The 22,886-nt window shown below is 38.7% G+C and overlaps 1 protein-coding gene across 1 annotated transcript in view; it reads right to left on the reverse strand.

The window, feature by feature from the left end:
* The window catches only part of TMTC1 (transmembrane and tetratricopeptide repeat containing 1), a 373,612-nt gene that overhangs the window by 70,073 nt on the left and 280,653 nt on the right, over positions 1-22,886 (reverse strand). The window contains exon 9 of the mRNA XM_006866973.1: positions 19,245-19,358. Coding sequence (XP_006867035.1) covers positions 19,245-19,358 — 114 coding nt within the window. The remainder of the gene's footprint in view (positions 1-19,244; positions 19,359-22,886) is intronic.

Genomic DNA, 22,886 nt, shown 5'->3' on the forward strand with positions numbered 1-22,886 from the left:
ATGATCTCATTTAACTTTCATAATTCTTTTAAGTAGAATTTTATTTAGACTTTTTTTTTTTTAAGTTTTTATTGTGAGGTTGACATGGGAGAACATCAGTTTTACACTCATCCTATCGTACTTCGTTTCATTGCAATGATTACAATCCCCTCCATGAATCATCAAATAACCCCAAAGGATACACCACACAGGTCCACCCCCCACCCCACCCCAAGTCGCCAGCACACGGCCCTTCTCCCTCCCTGAGTCCAGTGTCTCCAGCCGCTGCATCCATCCACATCATCAGCTCTGTTTCCATCCCTGGCATCACTGCCTTTCTGGGTAGGGCCCCGCTTTCTGTTCTTCTCACTTGATGGTCCCAGGGACCTCAGCTCCTGGGCTGCAAAATCAATCACTCTCTTCCTTTTGGCAAAAAACATCTACCTCTATATTTCCTAGCCTCACAGTCAGACCTAATGGCAATTATTCACTATTGTACCGCAAGAGTTTTATCCCCATTTCCTTTCACCAGCTCAGTCCCAACAGATTGGAAATCATTCAGTGGAGATTCTACCTTCCCCTACCCAATCTGGAACTAGGCTCCCTCTTGAAAGCATGTAAGCCATGCTTGCTGTTATAGGCCCCCTCATTTTGGGTAGCCAATGTCTATGTTGCCCATCCCTGTCAACCCTGCGTACTGAAGGGATGGGAGTAATCCTCACTGTAAAGATTAGTTCCCTTTTTGAGCTACTACATCCATAACTATAGGTAAAGTTCAACAAATTGTAGCAGGTTATTCTTATTTATTCCCCCACCCCCACCCCTCTTCTTTCTTCTAGTTGACTTTTGATCATCCAGCTATGGAAGCCAGGTCAAGTAGGTACTATCTGCAAATATGGGTGCTTTTGCGCATCTCCCCTCACTTCATATCAGCTGGACGCTTCGCTCTCCGCTCTAGTCCTCTGTGGCCATGTCACTGCCTCTGGGCCCAGAAGTCCCTGGGTCTTGCTGTTTTGCTGGCCATTCAGGTCTCCATCCGGGTTCACGGGGATCTATTGAATGTGGTCAGGCTTAGCTCACAACTTCATTGCTGTTTATTCCTTCTCTTCCCCTTATTGGTGACCAATGTGGTCACCAGCCAGACCACATGCCTGCTCATGTATTCCCCTTGAGTCTCAGTCTTGGAAGGGAGTTTACTCTGAGGGGGTGTATGTACCAGTTTATCCATTCTTCAGTTGATGGGCACTTAGGCTGTCTCCATCTTTTTGCTATTGTAAATAGTGCTGCTATGAACATTGGTGTGCATATATCTACTTGTGTTATGGCTCATATTTCTTGTGGGTAAATACCAAGTAGAGGGATTGCTGGATCATAAGGTATTTCTATTTCCAACCTTCTGAGGAAGCACCATTTTTATTCCAGAGTGGTTGGACCATTTTGCAATCCCATCAACAATGTAGGAGGTGTCTACGTCTCTCCACATCCTCGCCAGCACTTATTGTCCTCTACCTTTTTTTATCTTTGCTGTTATTGATGGTTGAGATGATATCTCATTGTTGTTTTGATTTGCATCTCTCTAATGGCTAGTGATCGTGAACCTTTCTTCATACGTTTGTTGGCTGCCCGGATCTCGTCCTTGGTGAAGTGTCTTCATGTCCTATGCCCCATTTTTTAATTGGGTTGTCTTTTTCTAGTAGAGGTATTATAGTTTCCTATATATTTTAGAAATGAATCCCTTGTCTGATGTGACATACCAAAATATTTTTTTCCCATTCTATGGGTTCCCTTTTTACTCTTTTGGTGAAGTCTTTTGATGCACAGAAGTTTTAATTTTTACTGTGTCCCGATCATCTACTTTGTCTACTTTTGCTTGTGTCATTTTCAAAATGTTTGGTAGTCTGTGTATTCCCTGTATTAGAGCCCTCACATTTGTAGCTATTTTTTCATTGATGACTTTCATAATTTTGGGATTCACATTTAGGTCTTTAATCCGTGCTGAGCTGGTTTTTGTATAAGGCGAGAGGTAAAGGTCTTGTTTCAATCTTTTGCATATTGCTTTCCAGTTCTGACAGCACCATGTGTTAAAAAGACTATCTCCTCCCCATGTAACATACCTAGGAACTTTGTCAAACATTAGTTGACTGTATGTGGATGGGTTAATTTCTGGATTCTCGATTCTGTTCCATTGATCAATGTATCTGCTGCACAAGACCTTTTTAAAGTGTTGAAGAGCAAAGATGTCAGCTTGAGGACTAGGGTGCCCCTTACGCAAGCCATGGTATTTTCAATAACCTCATATGCATGTGAAAGCTGGTCAGCAAATAAGGAAGACTGTAGATGAATGATGCTTTTTGAGCATCATTCTCCTCTGGTGTTGGAGGAGAATACTGAAAGTGCCATGGGCTGCCAAAAGAACAAACAGATCTGCACTGGAAGAAGTAAAGCCAGAGTGCTCCTTGGAGGCCAGGATGGCCAAACTTCATCTCTCATACTTTGGATATATTGTCAGGAGGGAGCATCGCTGGAGAAGGATATCATGTTTGGTAAGGTGGAGGGTCAGAGAAAAAGAGGAAGACCCCCAGTTGGATGGATTAACAATATGGCAGCCATCAATGGGCTCAAGCGTGGCAATAATTGTAAGGTTGGCCCAGGACCAGGCAGTGTTTCGTTCTGTAGTGCATAGGGTCGCTATGAAGTCAGTACCGACTTAATAGCACCTAACAACAACAACATTTTAAAGTTGAGGAAAGCAAGACTGGGGGAAATTAAGTAAATAATAAATTATATTTAAAAGAAATATCTTTAAAATATTTGTGTTCCTAAGTATTGAAAAGGTAGATGGTTCTTATAAATCCATTTGTTTTCCCAAACAATATGTGAATCGTTCAATCTTTAACAAATAGATACAATGCTACGAATAAAAGCTTCCATTTGAGATAACTTGTTCTTTTTGTTTTTTTGACCAATTCATCCAACTATGGTCTGTTAGGAAATAGTTTTCAATAGCAGAAGTGAAATAAACTGAACACTTAGAAAATGTGGCCATGGAGTCTTATTCAACTGGAAAAATTTGTCTCTTGACCCACAAAATAATCATATCTCTGAAAAGTATTATGAGTACTATGAAACACTAATTAAAGTATTATGAAACACTAATTAGAATTTACAACACTAAATAAATGTATAAATGTAAAAGATTTACATATACATGCTCTCTAATCTAATGTTCTTAAGCTTTCATTTCAGTTGTGGTTCTGTAGAAGAAACACTGAACTGTGAACAACAAGGAGAACAGTTCGAGCCCACAAGTCACTCAAAGGGAGAATGAGGAGGAGGCTTTCAGCTCCTATGGATATTTACAGCCTGGGAAACCCTCTGGTTGTAGTTGTTAGGTGCCATCCAGTCAGAAACCCTCTACAGAGTGACTACGAGTCAGAACCAATTCGATGGCATTTAACAACAACACAAATGAGTATGACTGAAGTTTGGCTTTTATTCTATGTTAGACACTTATTTTAGTGTTTATATATTTTTTTACAAAAGTTAAGGATGCTGTTGATTTTTGATTATTTGAGTATATTAGAAAGCATTTATTTCTTCAACTAATATTGTATCATTTGTTCCAGTTTGCAATTTCCTTTTAGAGTATACACACCCTGATTTATTTGTTTGATTTTCATCCCATACAATTTATTTGAGGTTAACTATGCTAAGGTCAGATGTTTATTATCTATTTCCTGTTGAGAAAACAAAAGTATCTAAGAGAAAACATTACTAGGGAAAATAAATCAACCATAAAAACTGAATTTTATTGGACTAAAAAAATATTCCAAATACACTTTATTGCAAGAGCTGAAAGCATTTTCTCAACCATATTAGTCTCTTCCACTTCTTAAGTGCCTGGCTCCTTCACATTATATTATCTGAGTCTTCCTATCAATAAACTGCACCTAGATAGCAATGTTGTCATCGTTAACTCCATGATGAATGTTAAAAATGCTGACTTCAATGGTTTGATTCTTTTAGAATTAATGTCCAGTAAATAAGTCTTGCAATTTTTAATCCTATTGTACTCTTTCTGACCCATAACCAACTTGTAAAATAAATAAATCAATTAACAACCCTTACGTACAATTTAGGGAAATACGACACAGTTGCCGATGAGGAGCCAAATAATTAATTACCTGACCTGTCACAATGGGTGACCTCCAGCAGTTGTCCAGAGGGACTCCACCCAGTTGACTTTCCAAGTCAATTTAATGGAAAGCTATTACTGTCTGGGGCCCTCAGGATATGAGTCATTTTAAATAGCTGAATTTTTCTGATTCCTAAGAATTTACTCTTTAAGTGCTAGAGGTTGGGAAGTTTATGAAATGAAATACTTTTTATATCTTTTAAACAGAAAACCATGCACATAATTAACCTTTCCTTAGAGGCCTGGGGTGGTCCTGGTGAACTGTGGTTTTCATAGCAGGATGTAGAGAGAACTGTTCTGAAGCAGTGGAAGAGGTCGAGTCAGAATCCAGGGATGACTTTCTGACTATGGCTTCTTAGCCATGTGACTTGGGATTCATGGGTGTGCCTGAGCTAGTTTTTTTTTTTTTTTTTTTTTTTGTAGACAATGAGGTCAATAGCACACCTCATTAGAAGTCCATATGAACAGATGAGATGGTGTGTATAAAACTGCCCACTGTCACACTTGTGGAGTCCTGGTGTGGCGCTGCGGATTAATGTGCAGGACTTAAAAGTCAGTTTGAACCACAAGGTTGCTATGGGTCGGAACCGACTCAATGGCCCTTAACAACATCACACTTGTGGCACTATATAGGTTTCATGTTTAGGGGTCAGCTGTATGACACTCAGTTCCCTATATAGCCCCAATGAACTCATGCCACACCAAAGCAGCCAGCTCTCCTCTCATAAGGATTTCTCCTCCTCTATGAAATCATTCTCTTCACTGCTGTCTATGGCCTTTGACTTGCTCCCATCAGTCAAAATAGCATTCATTATTTCTTCAACACTAACCCAATGAACACTCGTGTCATCTAGTATCCATTTGTTTCTCCTTCACTGTGGTTTCTCAGATGTGAAGGTCTAATGACCCTCTCCGTTCTGAGAATGTAAGCATGTGTTTTGTCACACTCACTCCAAATTCTGTCAATCCTTCATCATCTGAAGCAAATGATCCTCATAGGCAAGAGAGCTGTTTTTTCCAAGCCTTTTTAGATATGCTCAATATCAAATGCAATTCCAGGCAGGTATACTTTAAAAAGCCATATTCAAGGTTATAAGGTGACTCAGAATCTTGTGTGGTTCCTGTGAGGAATCCTTGTTGTTAGCAATACTGCACAGGCATGAAATACATTCTAGCTACTGGAATAATTTAGAGAGGAGGCAGCAGTTGACAGGAAAAGTGTGTTCATACTCCAAATCAGTAACAGTCATTCAAGGGGATAGTGCAGTGGGAAGTGTGTATCCTGAGTGTCCATCTCAGGAGTTTGGACAGCACAAGGATTATGTGTAGGGGAAATCACCTATTAGGAACTCTGGCTGGGGAGGTTACGGCTGTTGTTGCTAAGTGCCATTGAGTTGATTTCTGACTCATAGTGACCTGCATAGGGTTTTCATGGAGCGATTGGTGGGTTTGAAACACCAACTTTGTGATTAGCAGTCTAGTGCTTATCCTACAGTGTTATACAAAGACATCTTTTATAATCTGTCTTCAAGGAGCAGTTGGTGGGTTTGAACCACCAACTTTGTGATTAGCAATCTAGTGCTTATCCTACAGTGTCATACAAAGACATCTTTTCTAATCTCCACTGAATCTTTGAAATCTGAAATATTCATTCACAGGGTACAGAAAAAGAAAATCAGTCAAAAAATTCCTTGTGCACTTACTTATATGCATTTATGAGTAACAGGAAAATCAGAACAGCTTTGAAAAATCTGAGTTCTTGTCATTTCAATCATCATATGTAATTCAGAATGAGATCTCTAGCACTGGAACCTAGATCATACAGTTTCTACCCATTCACTGGCACATAGACATATACAAACACCTTACCAAAGTGGACTAACTTTAGCAGAAGTTAACAAATTCTTCCCTAGTTTCACTAGATTTCTTCAATGCTCTATGAAAGTTTAAACATGAACACTACCCTTCTCAATGTTAACATGGCTAAATGAACTACCCTGGCCTCTTTTCCGTGTAATAAGCAAAGAACCAGAAGTCATGCGTCCTTCCCTTGAGACCCACTCACAGAGAACAAGCCCTGGGTCAGTGAGTCTCAAGGAAGATGCATTAAGAAACGTCTGAAAAGTAGGTTAGAATGCCCAGGGACCCTAATCTTAAAGACTGTCAAGCAGTAAGTATGAGATGATACCCAGGTATGTGAATTTTTAAGCACCATTATGGATTCTGAGGACGGTGGTCTCTGGCCACAGTGTGTGAATCATTTGTTTGGGTGTTTGGATATAGGACCTATGGATGAGGCTGTATACTATGGGGTTGCATGACTCAAAATCTTCAAAGCACAGCCTTAGCACCTTTTTCAAAATTTCCTTCCTCGGAGAGTGAGTATAATTTATGGAATGGGAAGCAACAATTCATGACTCATCAATAATCTAATGCCCTCAATTATTTCAGGGAAAGAAGCATATATTTTCTCTCTACGTTTTTGTCCAATGACATTCAAAGGAACAGTTCTGGGGTGTGTGCAATGGGATCATCTCAATGCGAGGCCTACTTCCCTTGGGTTTTCTTAGTATTACCACTATATAGACTACTAGGCTCCAGGGTACTAAGGCTTAGCACTGTGATTCTCAGCTCAGCAAAACTGCTTCAGTAGGAAGAATTCAGAGTCCCTGAGTGGTGCACACCATTACCATGCTTAGATGCTAGTTGTAAGGTTGGCTGTTTGAGTCCACCCAGAATTACCACAGAAGAAAGGCTTGGCAATCAATTTCTGAAAAATCAACACCTGAAAATCCTGTGGAACACAGGTCTACTCGGACACACATGAAGAATACACTCAAAGGCAATTGGTTTCAGGGATATTGGTGGTTTAGTCATAGGATTCTCACCTTGCATGCGGGAGAAGTGGGTTCTACTCATACCCAATGCAACTCATGTGCAGCCATCTGCCTGTCACGGGACACTTGTGTGTTGCTATGATGCTGACCAGGTACCAATAAAGCTTCTAAACAAAGATAAGCTAAGAAGGTATGCCAATCTCAGCCTTTCATATGAATTCTCTTATAACCTTCATTACCCTATAAGGTGGACATTACCACCATTCTCTTGTTTACATAAAATCTACACAATATTCTATTGAAACATGTCATATTCATTTATATTCTATTGCTGTTAAGTGCTGTCAAGTCAGTTCTGACTGATAGCGACCCTGTGTAGAGCAGCTGGTGGGTTTGAACTGCCGGCCTTGCAGTTAGCAGTCTAGTGCCTATCATACCACACCACACCAGGACTCCATTCATTTATACAGGAAACCATAAATCAAGTGGGTGTAGTAGATGATGCCATGTACCATCCAGATTCTCCCTTCAATAAATGAGACATTTATTCCTCCAACTGCCAGGAATGATGGGGCTGACAGCTCACAGCTACGGTCCTTATGGGGCGCTGCCCTGAGGGAGTTGTCACACCCAAGATTACACTGTTTCCTAAGAGTTACTGGATGACAGGGGGTATAAAGGCCAAATCTCTTGCCTCATTCATGGTAAATCTACGGGGTCATCCAGTTCCAGAGCTCCCCCAAGGTCTGCTGAGGCTTCTGCTGGAACTACAGTGCTGCTAAACTTCTCCCTCCACCCACCCAATCTTGCTTCCCTGACTCCCTTCTCTGGCATTTCCTGACAAACTTCCTACGTGCAAATCTCTGCCTCAGATTCTGTATCGTGAGGGCCCTAGCTAAGACAGTTTGTGAAGTGTAAGAGTGGACAAGACAGAAATAACAGAGAAAGCTCTTTAAATATAAATTGTACAGCTTATAATATGAAATGCAGTCCACATGTCTGACTGCAATGTGATTAAATTCTGTTTTTTTTCTTAAATGTTTAATTTATTGAATTTAATGAATAAACTACCATACTTTGCACACAGACAAATACTGCAAGGGGTTTCAAAAACTTTGTGGGAAAATGGAATTAAAAGATGATGGAACTTTTCCAAGAACTTTTAGATGCCCCCTTTGTGTATGTGTGTGTATTTATATATGCCAACCTTGTGGTTCACAATCCAGGGCTTATCATACAAAGTCATTGCACTCTCCATGTGTATATGTGTATGTATGTATGTATATATATACATGTATATATATATATAAACATTACTATATATATTGCTGGACTTCTGGTGGGGTTCTGTGGGTTAATGTGCTGGGTGGAAAAGTAGGTTTGAATCACAAGGTAGATGGTCCAAGCTCACCAGTTGCTCCTTGGAAACCCTATGGTCGCTATGGATGGGAACCAACTTGATGGCACTTAACAACAACATACATATTGCTAGTGCTAAATGTAAACCTGTACACCTCATAGAAAAATGACTATTGTGGGAAATTATTCAAAACCATTATTATTACTATTGACTTGTTTTGTTTTGAAATAAGTTTTTATTGTGAATTGAGTGATGGTTTACATAGGAGAAGATCAGTTTTACACTCATTTCATTGCAACAATTGCAATCTCCTCCATGCATTATCATTCAGTATTTGCTTCTATTCCCTCTGTTTTGTTTTGTTTTATGGGGTGGGGGGATGTACACAAAAACACTTAGGAATATACAATCATTTAAAAAACCAAAGGACACATTCTACTACAAGCCTGCCTCCTGGTCACCAGCACATAAACTTTCTCTTTCCATAAATCTTGAGTCCTCAGCTGATCTCTTTCTCCATCTCTTTCTCTCTGTTTCCATCTCTGGTGTCGTTGCTTCTCTGGATAGGGTTCCACATTCTGCTCGTGCTCTTCTTCATTGATGGTCCTAGGGTCCTCTGTTCCTGAATTGTAAGATTAACTATTTCTCCTTTTTTTTTTTTTTTACAAAACTTCTGCTTTTACAGTTGTGACAGTTGCAATTAGTCATGATAACAATTATTCACTATTGAATCATAAGAATCTTATCCCCATCTCTTTTCACCAGAACCATTGAGACAAGACAAAAACTATTCAGTGAGGATTCCACCTTCGCCTGCACACTCTGAAACTAAACTCCCTCTTGAAAATTTGTAAGACAGTCATTTTGTGCCTTTATAGCCCCCCTCGCCCCCTATTTTAGATAGCTAATGTCGAAGTTGCCAGTCCCTATCACCCCTGCATACAGAGGGGATACGACTGATACTTGATGTGAAGACTCCTTCCCTCTCAGTTGGTATTTTGAGTTACTACATCCATAAGTACAGGTCAAGCTCAACAAATTGTAGCAATGTACACTGTTTCCTTTATCAAAATTGTTTTTTTATCTTTCTCTAGTCGAGATCTATTGACTAGTTTTTATTTACTGTAATCACATTCTTTTTACCTAATATTTCCTTGGAACTTTGCTAGAAAACTGTCTTAGATTTTACTTAATCATCTTGCTACCTCGTCCAAATTTTCTAAAAGGGAGTCTGAAACATTTAAATATTTTGCTTTAAGTGGAAACACTGGTTAAATTTTAACTTAAATATGTCAACACTGTTGTTGTTAAGTATATGTGGAGTTAAGTTCCAACTCATGATAACCCTGTATAGGGCTTCTGAGGCTGTAATTTTCATGGAAGCAGAAAGCCTCATGTTTCTATTGAGTGGCTTTGTAGATTTGAACCACCGACCTTGTGGTCAGCATTCCAGTGCTTATCCTACAGTGCCACCAGCCCTCCATGTCAACATTAAGGTCTACCAATTGATCCAATGCTGAAATCAGCAAAAACAATACCGAGAATAAGAATATTTATTTTAAATAAATAAGTTATTTGTTTTTACCCTAAGGAGCCCAGGTGATGTAGTGCATTAAGTGTTCGCCTGCATACTGCAAGGTGGGTGATTCAAACCCACCAGTTACTCCATGGAAGAAAGATAAGTCTGTTTGCTCTTGTAAAGATTTACGTCTTGGGATCCCTATGGATCAGTTCCACTCTGTCCTATACATACAGAGAGTGTTATGACTCTAGAGGAAAAGTACTGGTCTACAAACCACAAGCTGGTGGTTCAAGCCTACCAGCCACTCTGTGGAAGAAAATGAGGCTTTCTGCTCCTACAAAGTTTTATAGCCTTAGAAACATTTTAAGTGCTGTGGAGTCGGTTCTGACTCACAGAGACCCCGTATAGGGGTTCAGAGACTTTAAATCTTCGCAGGAGACTTTACGTCTTTCTCCCATGGAATGCATGGTGGTTTCAAACAGTGTACCCTGTTGTTTGCAGTCTAGTGCTTATTGAATGGAGTCACTGAGCTCCTTATCTCATTGCTGTTAAGTGCCACAGAGTTGGTTCCAACTAATAGCGACTCTGCATAGGGTTTCCAAGGAGTAGCTGTTGGGTTTGAACTGCTGACCTTGTGGTTTGCAGTCCAGTGCTGATCCTACAGTGCCACACCACAAAGTTGGCGTTTTATCCTCACTGGCTGCTCCCTGGAAACCCTATACAGGGTTGCTATGAGTTGGAACCAATTCAATGGTACTTAACCAACCAACCAAATATACTTAACTGCTGCCGAGTTGGTTCTGACTCACAGTGTTACTATATTGGGTTTCCAAGGAGCCACTGACCAATTCTTTTTGGTATAGTATGTATTCCTTTTATCTTCTTTTGGGGTTTCTTATGTCCTTCAATATTTTATCCATAGAATTATTCAATATTTCAACTCAAGGCTTGATTTTTCTCTTCAGTTATTTCAGCTTGAGAAATGTTGAATGTGTTCTTCCTTTTGGTTTTTCTAACTCAAGGTTTTTGCACACTTCACCATAATACTTCACTTTGTCTTCTTGAACTGCCCTGGAAGAATTGTGATCAGTATTTTTACTTCGTCATTTCTTACATTTGCTTTAGCTCCTCTACATCCAAGAGCAAGTTCCAGAGTCTCTTCTGACATCTACTGGGCTATTTTAATTCTCTCCTGTCTTATTAATGACCTTTAGCTTCATGTGTGATGTCCCTGATGTCATACTACAACTCACCTGGTCTTTGATTATTAGTGTTCAATGCATCAAATGCACTCTCAAGATTGTTTTAAATTCAGGTGGGATATACTCAGAGGAATACTTTAGCTCTCTAGGACTTGTTTTATTTTTTTTCAGCTTCAAATTGAACTTGCAAATAAGCAACTGGTAATGTGTTAAGCAGTTGGGCAATGGTCTTGTTCTTAATGATGATACTGAGCTGTTTCATTGTGTCTTTCCACAGATACATTCAATATGATCCTGGTGAACTTCACACATAGGCTCACTGAATATGTTATTGATAAAAGGTATTTCCAATGAAAAGTTTTCGGACTTGAAAAATTCTGTAATGTGATCTTTGGTGTCATTTCTATCACCAAGGCCATATTTTCTGACTACTAAACCTTCTTTGTAATTTTCACATTCTAATCATCAGGAAATATTTATGTTAAGTATGACAGGGTTAATATAGATAAGGGAGGCATGCACTGAAATGACATATAAGCATATGGTGAGAACATAGTGACAATTTAATTTCATCAATAAGAAGAAACAATAGAAAAGAGCATGGTCAGGCATGCCACCTCTCTTTTAAAACCATTCCATTTTCTCTCAAATTTTCTATTTAAAGCATCAGTAACAGACATATTAGGAGTAGACAATGCCACTGTGAGGGTCCCATTGCTGCTTAAGCCCATTTGTCCCCTCAGGATAGAGTTATGTATCTCCTATTTGATTTCAGAAGAAAAACTAACACAGCATGATGATATGGCATTATTGAGAAAGTGACTCCATTTTAGTTGATTTCATATATATTTCCCACTGAAACCCTATTTGGAAAGAAAATAGCTGTTTAGGTGACTGAGGACCACAGCCCTTTTTATCAGGAAGGAATTCTGCACACGGTTGATATTCAAACACCTGGGCACCTCAGAATACTGGGTGTAGCAGGGCTTTATGGGAGTAGGGTGGGAGAAGGGGGCTTCTAAGTGAGCAAATGTTCAATGGAATGCGGGACCATTTGCTGCTAACAATGGAAACACCTTTCTGACTCATCTGGGGAAAGGCAATCTTTATTCTCATACTCAGATGCAGGGTTCCTGATGAACAGCTCATTTTAAGCAATGAGTAACTGAATCATGCAAACTTTAAACAGTAGAAGATGAAAATCAGATTCCACGACACTCTCACCTACAGTGAAAACTTTTTTAAAAGACTCTTCTTAATTGTGTTACCAGACTTCCAGATGTTCTCTATTCCCTGCTAAACATATTGGCAGACATCCACAACCTAATATAATAAATTTTCTCTATAAGCCTGGGCCCTTTTCTTCCCTGGATTGAGTTGCGTGATTGCTAAGAGACAGTTGTGTTTACTAACAAATTTATTCTAGTTGTACTGTTTTCATCACAAGTATATAATAAAATTACATATTTTGCAAATGGATACAATATGAGTATGAAAAAGAGTTGTCGTTCCTATAAAACCTAAGCAAATACTTGGTAAACACACAAAAAAGTAGCTAAAAAACTGTTCTTAAACTAGCTGTGAATGAGATCCCTGTAAAACACTCAAAACCACACACAAAACCTACTGCCATCAAGTCAATTCTGAGTCATGGAGACCCTATAGGACATAGAAGAACTCCTTAGGGTTTTGGAGACAGTACATTTTTATCGGAGTAGATACAGACTCATCTTTCTCCTGTGGAGTGGCTGGTGGGCTTGAACTATGACCCTGCAGTAGCAACCAAATGCTTAACTCATAGTGCCACCAATGCTTCTTTGTAAAAGACTAGGGAAGCAAAATCAGAAAAATTTCAGATAGCCAACTCAAATTCCCTTGTAAGTACCTTTATGAATTTATTCCTCCTTGAAATAGTAATTCTGATAATCAAAGCATTGTACTTGTGGATGTGTTATTTTTTTGTAGATACTAATCAGAAGACTCTTACTCAATGAAAAGAATTGGTGTGACATTGGAAAACTGGTGAATAAATGTGCCAGTGAAATTTTATGCTGAAATCAAATACTCAAGGATTGCAAACAATTCAATTCATGATTCCCCACTAGTTTTGTTTTGTTTTAGAACAAAACAGGTATATTTGGTTTTGTCTACCTGATACAGCAGATAATGTGGTATGGATGGATGGTATGAATGACAAATAATACAAATATATCTGATTTGAAATAAACAAAAATGGTTACACAGCTCAGTGGGTCACTTGTAAAAACTCTTGCCTGTCTACATTGGTGGTGGAAGTGTGCCTTGGAGTCAGTTCTGCCTCTCAGTGACCCTGCATAGGGTTTCTGAGACTGTAAATCTTTATGGGAGCAGAAAGTCTCATCTTTCCCCTCTGGATCACAAGCACCCTTCTTTTTTGACATGTATTTGGAGATAAGTAGGAAGTCACTACTTGTTTTTTTCAAAAAGACAGATCCTCCCCTTAAGTCCTCATTATAGAAGAGTAAACAATGCAAAGGAATCCAGCATTAGCAGTTGTCATCCATATTTATGTCACCTGTGTACTCTGAGATCAAGCACACATACCTGCCAATATACACCTGGGAAGGGTTACATTTGAGTTCTTGGCAGGCAGGACTGAAGAAAAATTTGGAACAAGTTTTACATCCTGTTTCGAAAAAAGTCACTAGTATTCCCTCAAGTAACAGGTTACAACAGAAAGATATTTACTGCCTGGAAGTTATCCTTCTCACTTGGTTCATTTTTAGTTTTTATATGTGATTTACATAGTTGTTTGACTCATTTGCTTATACTACAGTCCTACCATAAAGCATTAGAAGACAATACACTCATTATTCCTTCAACATCTGCATTTTATCAAGTTTTACATATACTCTACTACATTCCCAGTATGTCAGCAGTCCTTGAATATTAAAACAAACATAAATTAGTAACTCTTCTAAAAATGCACATGTTTATAACTACAATCATACTGGATGGAAACAGAGACAGTGAGCGGATGAAAAAATGAATTTATGTGCAGGGAATGTCGTTCAAATCTTTGGATTTAAAACCAACTTCACCAGAGAATCTGGCTATATGGAATTTCCAGAAAACTTCCTTTGTACCCCCAAATGGATGAGAAAATTCCCAACGCTAAGTTTTGAAATCTATATTAATGAGATGTCAAAAGTGAAGATCAAGCAGTTGGAAGGAGAAGAATGGGTGTGTCTTGCATTTACCTGGAGTTTTTTAGCATAGCCTTTTCAGCTGTTGGTCTATCAGTAAAAATCACTGAAGTACCAAGAGTTCTTTGAAGAATAGGGGCTAAAAAAGTACTAAACATGTACTGTCTGTATTAGTAACAGGTAATACATGTCTAGGAACATTTTTTAAACAGTAAAATAACTCCTAGATCTCTCTCTCTCTTCAACATTAAGTGTGGCAGAATTAAAAAGAAGAAGAAAAAAGGGCAAGCAGATACAGTGACAAAAGAATATCACAAAGTAGAAAACATTAACGAATTCAGTTTTATAGTTCAACAGTATCCCGTAAGGCTAGAAAACCCATTTACTTTGAAAGCCCTAATAACATATCACTCTTATTTATAAACTACCTATTTATCATATAACCACTTGTTGAATCACTTTTCTCTCCATGTACTAAAGAATCTCACATATAGCCTTTAAGCATTTTGCATTTCTTTGCCAATCTCGTAGATGTGTAGCTTGTTCCAGTTGTTTTGGTTTGAATAGCTGAAAGCTGCAGATGCAAGGCCTTGAATGTGGTGTTTGACATTGTTTGATAGTTTTCACTAGTTGTTGTCTGGTACTCATTTTATAGATGGGTTGCAACTCAATGTAAAGAAAACAAAAATCCTCACAAGTGGACCAACGGACAACATTCAATGTTGAAAATGGAGAAAAGACTGAAGTTGTCAAAGATTTCATTTTGCTTGGATCAACCATCAACACTCATGGAAGCAGCAGTCAAGAAATTAAAAGATGCATTGCATTAGACAAATCTGCTGCATAAGACTTCTTTAAAATGCTGAAGAGCAAAGATGTCAGTTTGAGGACTAAGGTGCACCTGACCCAAGCCATTGTATTTTCAGTAACTTCATTTGCATGCAAAGGTTGGACAGTGAATAAGCAAGACCACAGAAAACTGATGCATTTGAGTTATGATGTTGGAGGTGAATATTACAAGTATGATAGACTGCCAAAAGTGCAGACAGATCTGTGTTGGAAGAAGGGCAGCCAGAGTGCTCTTCGGAAGCCAGGATGCCAGACTTCATCTCTCATACTTCCCACATGTTGTCACGAGGGACCAGTCACTGGAGAATGATATCATATTTTGTAAAGTGGAGGGTCAGAGAAAAAGAGGAAGACCCCCAACGAGATGGATTGACACAGTGCTGGCAGCATTGGGTTCAGGGGTAGCAACAATTGTGAGGTTGGCCCAGGACTGGGCAGTGTCTTGTTCTGTTGTGTACAGGATTGCTATGAGTCAGTACCAACTCGATGGCACCTAACAACAACATAATCCTAATGTGATGGCTGGAACTGTGGTTGCCTTGGCAGGGCCGGACAAAATGATTTTGCAGGTCTTAAACAGATTGTTTACCACCCGTTGTATAGGAGCTGATGAGTTTAAATTGCTGACCTTGCAATTCAAACCAACCTTGACCTCCAGTGTTTATCCTCCATGGCCACACGAGGATTCCTGGATGTCAACAGAGCTAAATGTAATTGTGAAAACTTGGAACTATCATAGAAGCAGGAGAGGGGGATCTCACTACCATTAAAGTACTAGAACCAGGACAGCATGTCCTTGGAACCTTGAGATCCCTGCACGTTGAACCTCTTCGATCCAGGGACAGAAAACTGTGACATCACAGGAGTGGCAGAAAAGTAGCAGCAGAAAGAACAAGAACCAGAGCACAAGACAGAGCACAGGGCTAAAAGTCTATGGAGCAAGAAAAGTTGTGTGGCTTTGGGCAGGAAGCTTGCTTGTAGAATGGAATGCCTCCAGGTAATGAAGTGGGGAAGCTAAGTTTACTGACCCATGGACATAGAGCTGAGTGCCTTCAGGCTGAGGCTTATGGTGGAGTGGCATTTCCTATGGGCATTTATTAGCAGCTGACTGCAACAACTGTGCCTGAGCATTTTCTGATCCTGTTCATTTCCCTAATAGACCCCATAACTGAGAGTATGATGTTTGAGTTCCATGTGGCAACTGCGATGAATTATCAAACCAAGTATGAGTCAAGAGTGCTGTGGGAGGATGATTTGTCATCACAATTTTAACAGTTTTATAGTTAACAATTTATACATACTTTGTTTCATCTCTTTGACTGTATTCCTCTCAGTGTAATATCACTTATTCCAAGTTTCCCCTATGATTCCTGCTTCCATTCCTCCTTCTTTCCTAATCCATCTGAACTTTTTGTCCTTGGGTAAAAGCTATTTTGATCTTAAATAGTTGATTATTAAGGTATGTGTACCTCACTAATGTTACTGTTCCTTTAATCAACCAGTCAACCACAGGCCCAATGCACATTAACAACATCTTTAGCACTTTATTCAAATAGGGTCACAATTGATATTTGGGATTACTGAATGAGGCATTCCATGGATGTTTTTGTGTAAGAAGAGCCGAGGTGTTGTATAGTCTTTGGACTTTCTATTTCTACTTTGATCACCTAAGGTGGAATGGTAGAAACTTTCCCAGAGTACAGACTGAGTCTGAAAGCTGTAGAGGCATATGGCAAATCCATCATTGTTTTTGAATTCTCCAATATATATAATTCCAATAGGTATATACCCACAATAGGTAGAATTATGAACTGTCCCCTCAGGAAAGCAAAGCTAACACTGTGTTTGCTGTGGATTTAAGGAAGGGTGCTGATACTGTTCTATGGTGATGTGTGTCTTACACTGAATACATATCCTTAGCTGCAGCATTTTTACAAAGGAGCTTTTCTCTGCATTACAGAAATATCATAAAAGAGCTAAACCAAAATGAGGGTAAGTCTGTGGTACTTCCGTATTATTTTAAAATAAAATATGAAATTTCAAGAAAATAAAAGGTTCACATCATATATAATTGCCAAGTTAATGTAGTTTTCTATTTAAAATTGTAAAACTAGCCAAAGAGAGATTAGTATAGATACAACTCTAATGACTAATTTCACTACTGCCTTTGGGACTATACAATCATTGCAATAGTAATGGATAATTGTTGGAATTGATTTCAGCGAATAGTCACCTTTCACCCCATATTTCCCTAATCACTCTCATTATGCTGTGTGCAAACATGGAAAGCATTAGACACATTGGAGTTGAAGTAGGGGTGGAGCCGTGGGGAGGGAGAGGAATTCCTGTCTCAGCAAAGTTCACAAAGAAACAACAATATAAAAATAAGGACAATCTTCCAATCACTTAGGATAATCAATCATCAAAAATAATGAATAGTTTCAGTACCTTTCCTTTTCTCTCTAATATTGACAAAGAGTGCCAATAAAAACAAAACAAAAACCCCACGTCCATTGAGAGTTCACAAAAAGGCCACCACACAAAAAAGATGACACTTTAAAGCAGCAAGTATTTTGAGCCTGGTCTGAGAGAATAGCACATTTCACTAATCACTATGCAGTACACTTATAGCTTTGCCAACCCCCACCCCACCCCCTCTGCCTCCCACTATTTCTCCAAGTGTATGTGTTTTTTCCAGGAACATAGTTACGGATTTAAACATTTATTTTGATTGCTTCACTAGAAAGAAGCAGGAAGCATCCAACCAGCCACTATAATTTGCAAAACCTACTGCCAGTAAATTTTGCTTAATTTATACCTTTGTCCCAAGTTGTGTCTTTAGGTCTGCCTTGCTTAACTGTTTGAACTTGACAGAAAATAGTCTGCTATAATGAAATAAACCAAACATAAATACTGCTATAATTTCTTACAGCCTATATTTTTCAGGTCAACTTGCTCTTCTTTTTTTCCTCTTCAAGAATGCCATCTATGGACAAATATTGTATAATACCACTATTGTAATAATTCAACAAAAGTTTTTCATAGTAAAAGAAACAGTCTTTGATGGTTACTAGCAGCAGGGGTCGGAGGAGGCAAGGTAAGTTAACCGGCTAGAGGATATATGAATTGTTGAATGGAAAATGACCTGCTCTGTAACTTCCATCCAATTCATAATAAAAAGGTGCCACCTAAAGTCAGTAAACATTAATCAGTCATTAAAGCCAAAGTATACCCTAAATGCACCTTTGAAAGAACATCTCTTTTTAAAAATGGCATTTCCTTACTGAAAAAGTAGACATGTCTATTGTGGAACATCTGGAACATACAAGAAAATATTAAGAAAAAATTGAAGACTGACCATAATCTTATTCACCGGCATATGCACTGTAAACATTGTAATACACATTCTCCTAACTAAAAAATGCATTTCCTTAATCTTAAAAATTAACTGCTACTCCTCAATAAAAATTCTTATTTCTCAACTTAAAAACCTGTTGTAATTTTTCATTTGTGGACTTACATTTCTTGCCATCTTTGGGAAAGTTCTAATAGCTAACTTGGTGAGTATGGTTTCATATTTTTACCATACTGAGTATTACCTTAACGTATAAACAACTGTGACTGATGAATAATACACTTAGGCAGAACATTGGTTCAAAGGATAATTTTCAAGATCACATCAGTTAAAAATGATGCCAAAGTAAGTTTACTGATTGGAGTGTTAGTGAAATACATGTTGGATTGGTTATGTATCTTAAGCATTTCCAAAAGGAATAATATCAGAAAATTCAACAAAAGCATGCCAATCTGAAGAGTATGGAAACCTCTTATAAAAGGGTTTTGTGAGTATCATGGCATTCAGTTCTGCAAGGGGAGGATTCACTTACTTGATCTTGCCCACATATGGAGATTCTGAGACTATGCTTACTTATTATGTCTCCACAGACTCCAGAATAAATATATTTATTGTCTGCAACCTCATAGAGAAGAGCATCTTAAAGATCAGAGTCCGTTGCTCTGTCAAGAGGAAGAAGCAAATCCACCACACACTGGGAGATGGTGAGTGAAATAAACGATTTGAAATGCACAGCAGCCAGCACTAGATATCTGCTTACTTGAGTGCCGTTCTGTAGTGGTAGATGGCTTCCCTGTTCCGACCTTGGTCCTTCAGGAAATTGGCATAGTTGTAGTGGACCTTGGCATTGAGAGGCAAAGTTTGAACTCCAGACCTAAAATTGATAATTCAAGGGGGAAAAAAAAGCAACAAAGAGTGCTGTTTAGGAAGGTGGCCCATTTCCTTCACAGTTTACTCACAGTCTCATACACCTGTATTTTAAATGATCTATTTTATACATCTAATGCAGAGCTTCCAAAATTGGTGAGTTATTAAACAGGCTTCTGTGAAAAATGATGAAGGCAGGAATGCACACTAAACAAACATGCTAACTGCATAAGAACAACAACAGAAAAATGCCTTTAGCGTGGAAACATATGGGGCTTTGTACATGCCAGGAGACACAGACAGAACTTTGGCTAGGCTATGACATCTTGCTTGAGGCATCTTCCAAAAGGATGCAATTATAGACCTGACACCGCAATGAGCAACACAGAAAACACACAACTGTCCAATTAACAGGCAGAACTGGCTTTCTTAACTCAAGGTGCAGCTGGTAGAAGATGCAGTGATGATAGGACCACACTGCTGCAATGTTAGCCCTGCAAAGGATGAGTGCAAGAGCAGCTCCTAATGGCAATAGCAGCAGGAGACAACTTTCTTCCTTTCATGTATAATGCAGGGGCTGGCTTCTTAAATATGGAGACTTGATGAAATAGCTTAAATTGATCTCAGTGAGCAAAATATAAAGAAACCAAAGGAAAACAAGATAAAGGGTTTTCATAAAATAAGAGTAACAAGTAACTATGAACTCCCAGTGTGGCACTGTAGGATAAGCAGAGGAATGCGAACCACAAGATCTAAGGTTCAAACCTACCAGCTACTTACTGGAAACGCTATACAGTGTCACTATGAGTTGGAATTGACTCAATGGTACTTAACAACAAATACCTTGTCTATAAAACAAGAGATGAAATATGCCCCTTTATTATGTGCCTTCTTTCCTTTTATTCTTTCCAACCATTCAATTTCCATCAATATTACCCATGGCTGTTGAGTTGATTCCAACTCTTACCAATCCTACAGGATGGAGTAGAAGTGCTTCATGGAGTATCAGAGGCTGTAAATCGTTATAGAAGCAGATTGCCTCATCTTTTCCCTATGGAGCAGTTGGCGGGCTTGAACCATATGCCTTTTAGTTATTAGTCCAATGTTTAAACCACTGCATTGCCAGGCTTCTTCCTTCAATATTGAAACTCATGAAATTGGTTTATGTGAACAACATTCTCCCATCTCCCTATCCACCTTCAAAATTACTGCTTCCTCATTGGTTTGCTCAGTTCTTAGGGGCACCAGCATTGAAGAAAAACACGTTCTAGAAAGTTTCTTAATTATACAATTATGATGGGTGGTAAAGTCAGGCTTGACTGAAATAATTATCATATGCTTGGCCCTAGTATAATTTAGAGTGAATGAAAGGAAAATAAAAGGGAAAAGTTACGTGGGGCTGAATAGAATCATTAAAAAAGAAATATATTCTAGAAGTGAGATAGTTTGATCAGATTACTTTGCAAGCATTTCTCTGAACAGAAGTAAATGATATCAACATTCATTATCTATTAAAGGCCTCTCTGGTGTCAACCACTATGTCAGATGTTACAGACATAAGATAGTCATAGAATTTCTACACCCAAGAAGCTTATAGGGGAGAAGGTACCATGGATGGTTAGGAAAGATGGGTGATTATAAAGCAATTGTTTGTTCAGTTGTACACACTTATATTTAGCAGTAAGTAGAATGATGTGAGAAGCAAGGGAGGCAGTGGCAGCAAAGCTGAGACTTTAAGGATAAACAGTACATTAGCCTCTAGTGAAAGAGGGAGGAGGATGTTGTCAGCAGAGAACCGAGCAAATAAGGAATGTGGGACTGCTGAAGATTTGAAAGATCTGTTGAACCATAGAAGGTTAGATCCAAGAGTGAAGAGATCCTGAAAGGGCCTTGTGAGTCACATTAAAAAATGGGTTTTATTTTAAGAAGCATGGGGAGTTAGTGGAAGGTTTTTAAACAGAAAAGTAAGACTAACAGTCTACCACTACAGACAGATAGCCTGACTGTAGTGTGGAACTGGACTGAAAGGAGGAAAGGCTGGAGGCATGGAGACTATATGGAGCTGGGGATTGTTGTTGTAGCTGAAGAAACAGAGGCAAAAGTAGAGAGAGAAAGGCAAAGACAGAGAAGACAAAGAGAGAGAGATGCTGGCCAGAACTTGAGTAGTGGGTATAGGGAGAAGTGGAAAACTTCAGAAGCTATTCAGGAAGCAAACAGGACTTGGTTACAGATGATTCTTTGCAGAACAACCCTGAATGCACAGTAAATTCAGATAGTTCCTTTCTTCCTTCATTTAAAAAAAAACACATGTGAGATGGTCTACAAAGATAAATCATTATGAAAGGTTTATAAAGTGATCAAGGTAAAGGTAGATCATGAGACCATCTAATAACAGTTATGGCATTTATATATAACACACAGATTTTTTATTCCTTTAGCTCGTGCCCATGATTTTCCCCTGGAAAAATGCCTGGGCAGCATTACCAATCATCTTTGACAACCCTAAAATAATCCTGTAATCAAATACATTTTCTTCACATTTTAATGTTAATGAAATCAGGATTTTTGTATATATTTAATACAGCATTCCATTTTCTTCTTTTTAAAATTTCCTCCAAATTGCTTTCAATCAGTACTGCATTTTACAACTGATGAAGACTTAGAGCTGAGGAAATACGATAGCTGTGAAATGTATTTCCACATAAAGTAACAAGTTGGACTGCTGCACAAGGTTATTGAATATATAAAGAAATGATATATTGGAGATTTCCGACCAAAAGTGATTTTAAGTATTGTTGCTTAAGACAGTTGTTCTGACAGTAATGATATAGCTGGACCAGTTGCCTTTTCCGGACATTCCTAGCTCATGACAGTAAAATGCATCTGTTGAATAATTGGAGAATGACTTCCTTCCTTCTTGAAAGGCTTTGGGTCTTTCATCAGACACTGGGTTGTCTAGTCACCACTCCTCCTTGATGCAGCAGGCATGTGAGACCAGCAATGGAGACTGGCCACACACCACAATACTAACTTCTTCATAGCAGTATGATAGGTAAGCTATTAAAATCAATCAATCAATCAATCTGTGGTTTTGAACTTATCACCACTACATTTCCAAAATGTGCAAATGAAAAATAGTTCAGTACTCTAATGCAGCCAAGACAATGAATTATCAAGTTCACAGCATACATTTGGATAGCAGCTGGCCTCCCCTTACTGATAAGTTTTATCGGAAGTCACAATTTTTCAAGCTACCAAAGACAGTGTTTTTTGTTTTTGTTTTTTAAATAAATGCAGATATAAATAAATATCCCACAAGATCAAGAAATAAACTCAGAAAGGTTAAATATCTTACTCAAAAGGGTCATCAAAGTCTACACTTTAAGCCATGAGGAAAGTCATGAGACACTAATCAGGACTAAAGACCAAATGCCACCAAGTGGCTGCTGCTGACCAATGACTGACAACCTGGAGGGCATGCCCCTAAAGGACCTACAGAGGGTAACCCCAAAGCACTGCAGGTTATATAACACAG

This window comes from Chrysochloris asiatica, unplaced genomic scaffold, assembly GCF_000296735.1.
Source record: "Chrysochloris asiatica unplaced genomic scaffold, ChrAsi1.0 scaffold00098, whole genome shotgun sequence".
Classification (NCBI taxonomy): domain Eukaryota; kingdom Metazoa; phylum Chordata; class Mammalia; order Afrosoricida; family Chrysochloridae; genus Chrysochloris; species Chrysochloris asiatica.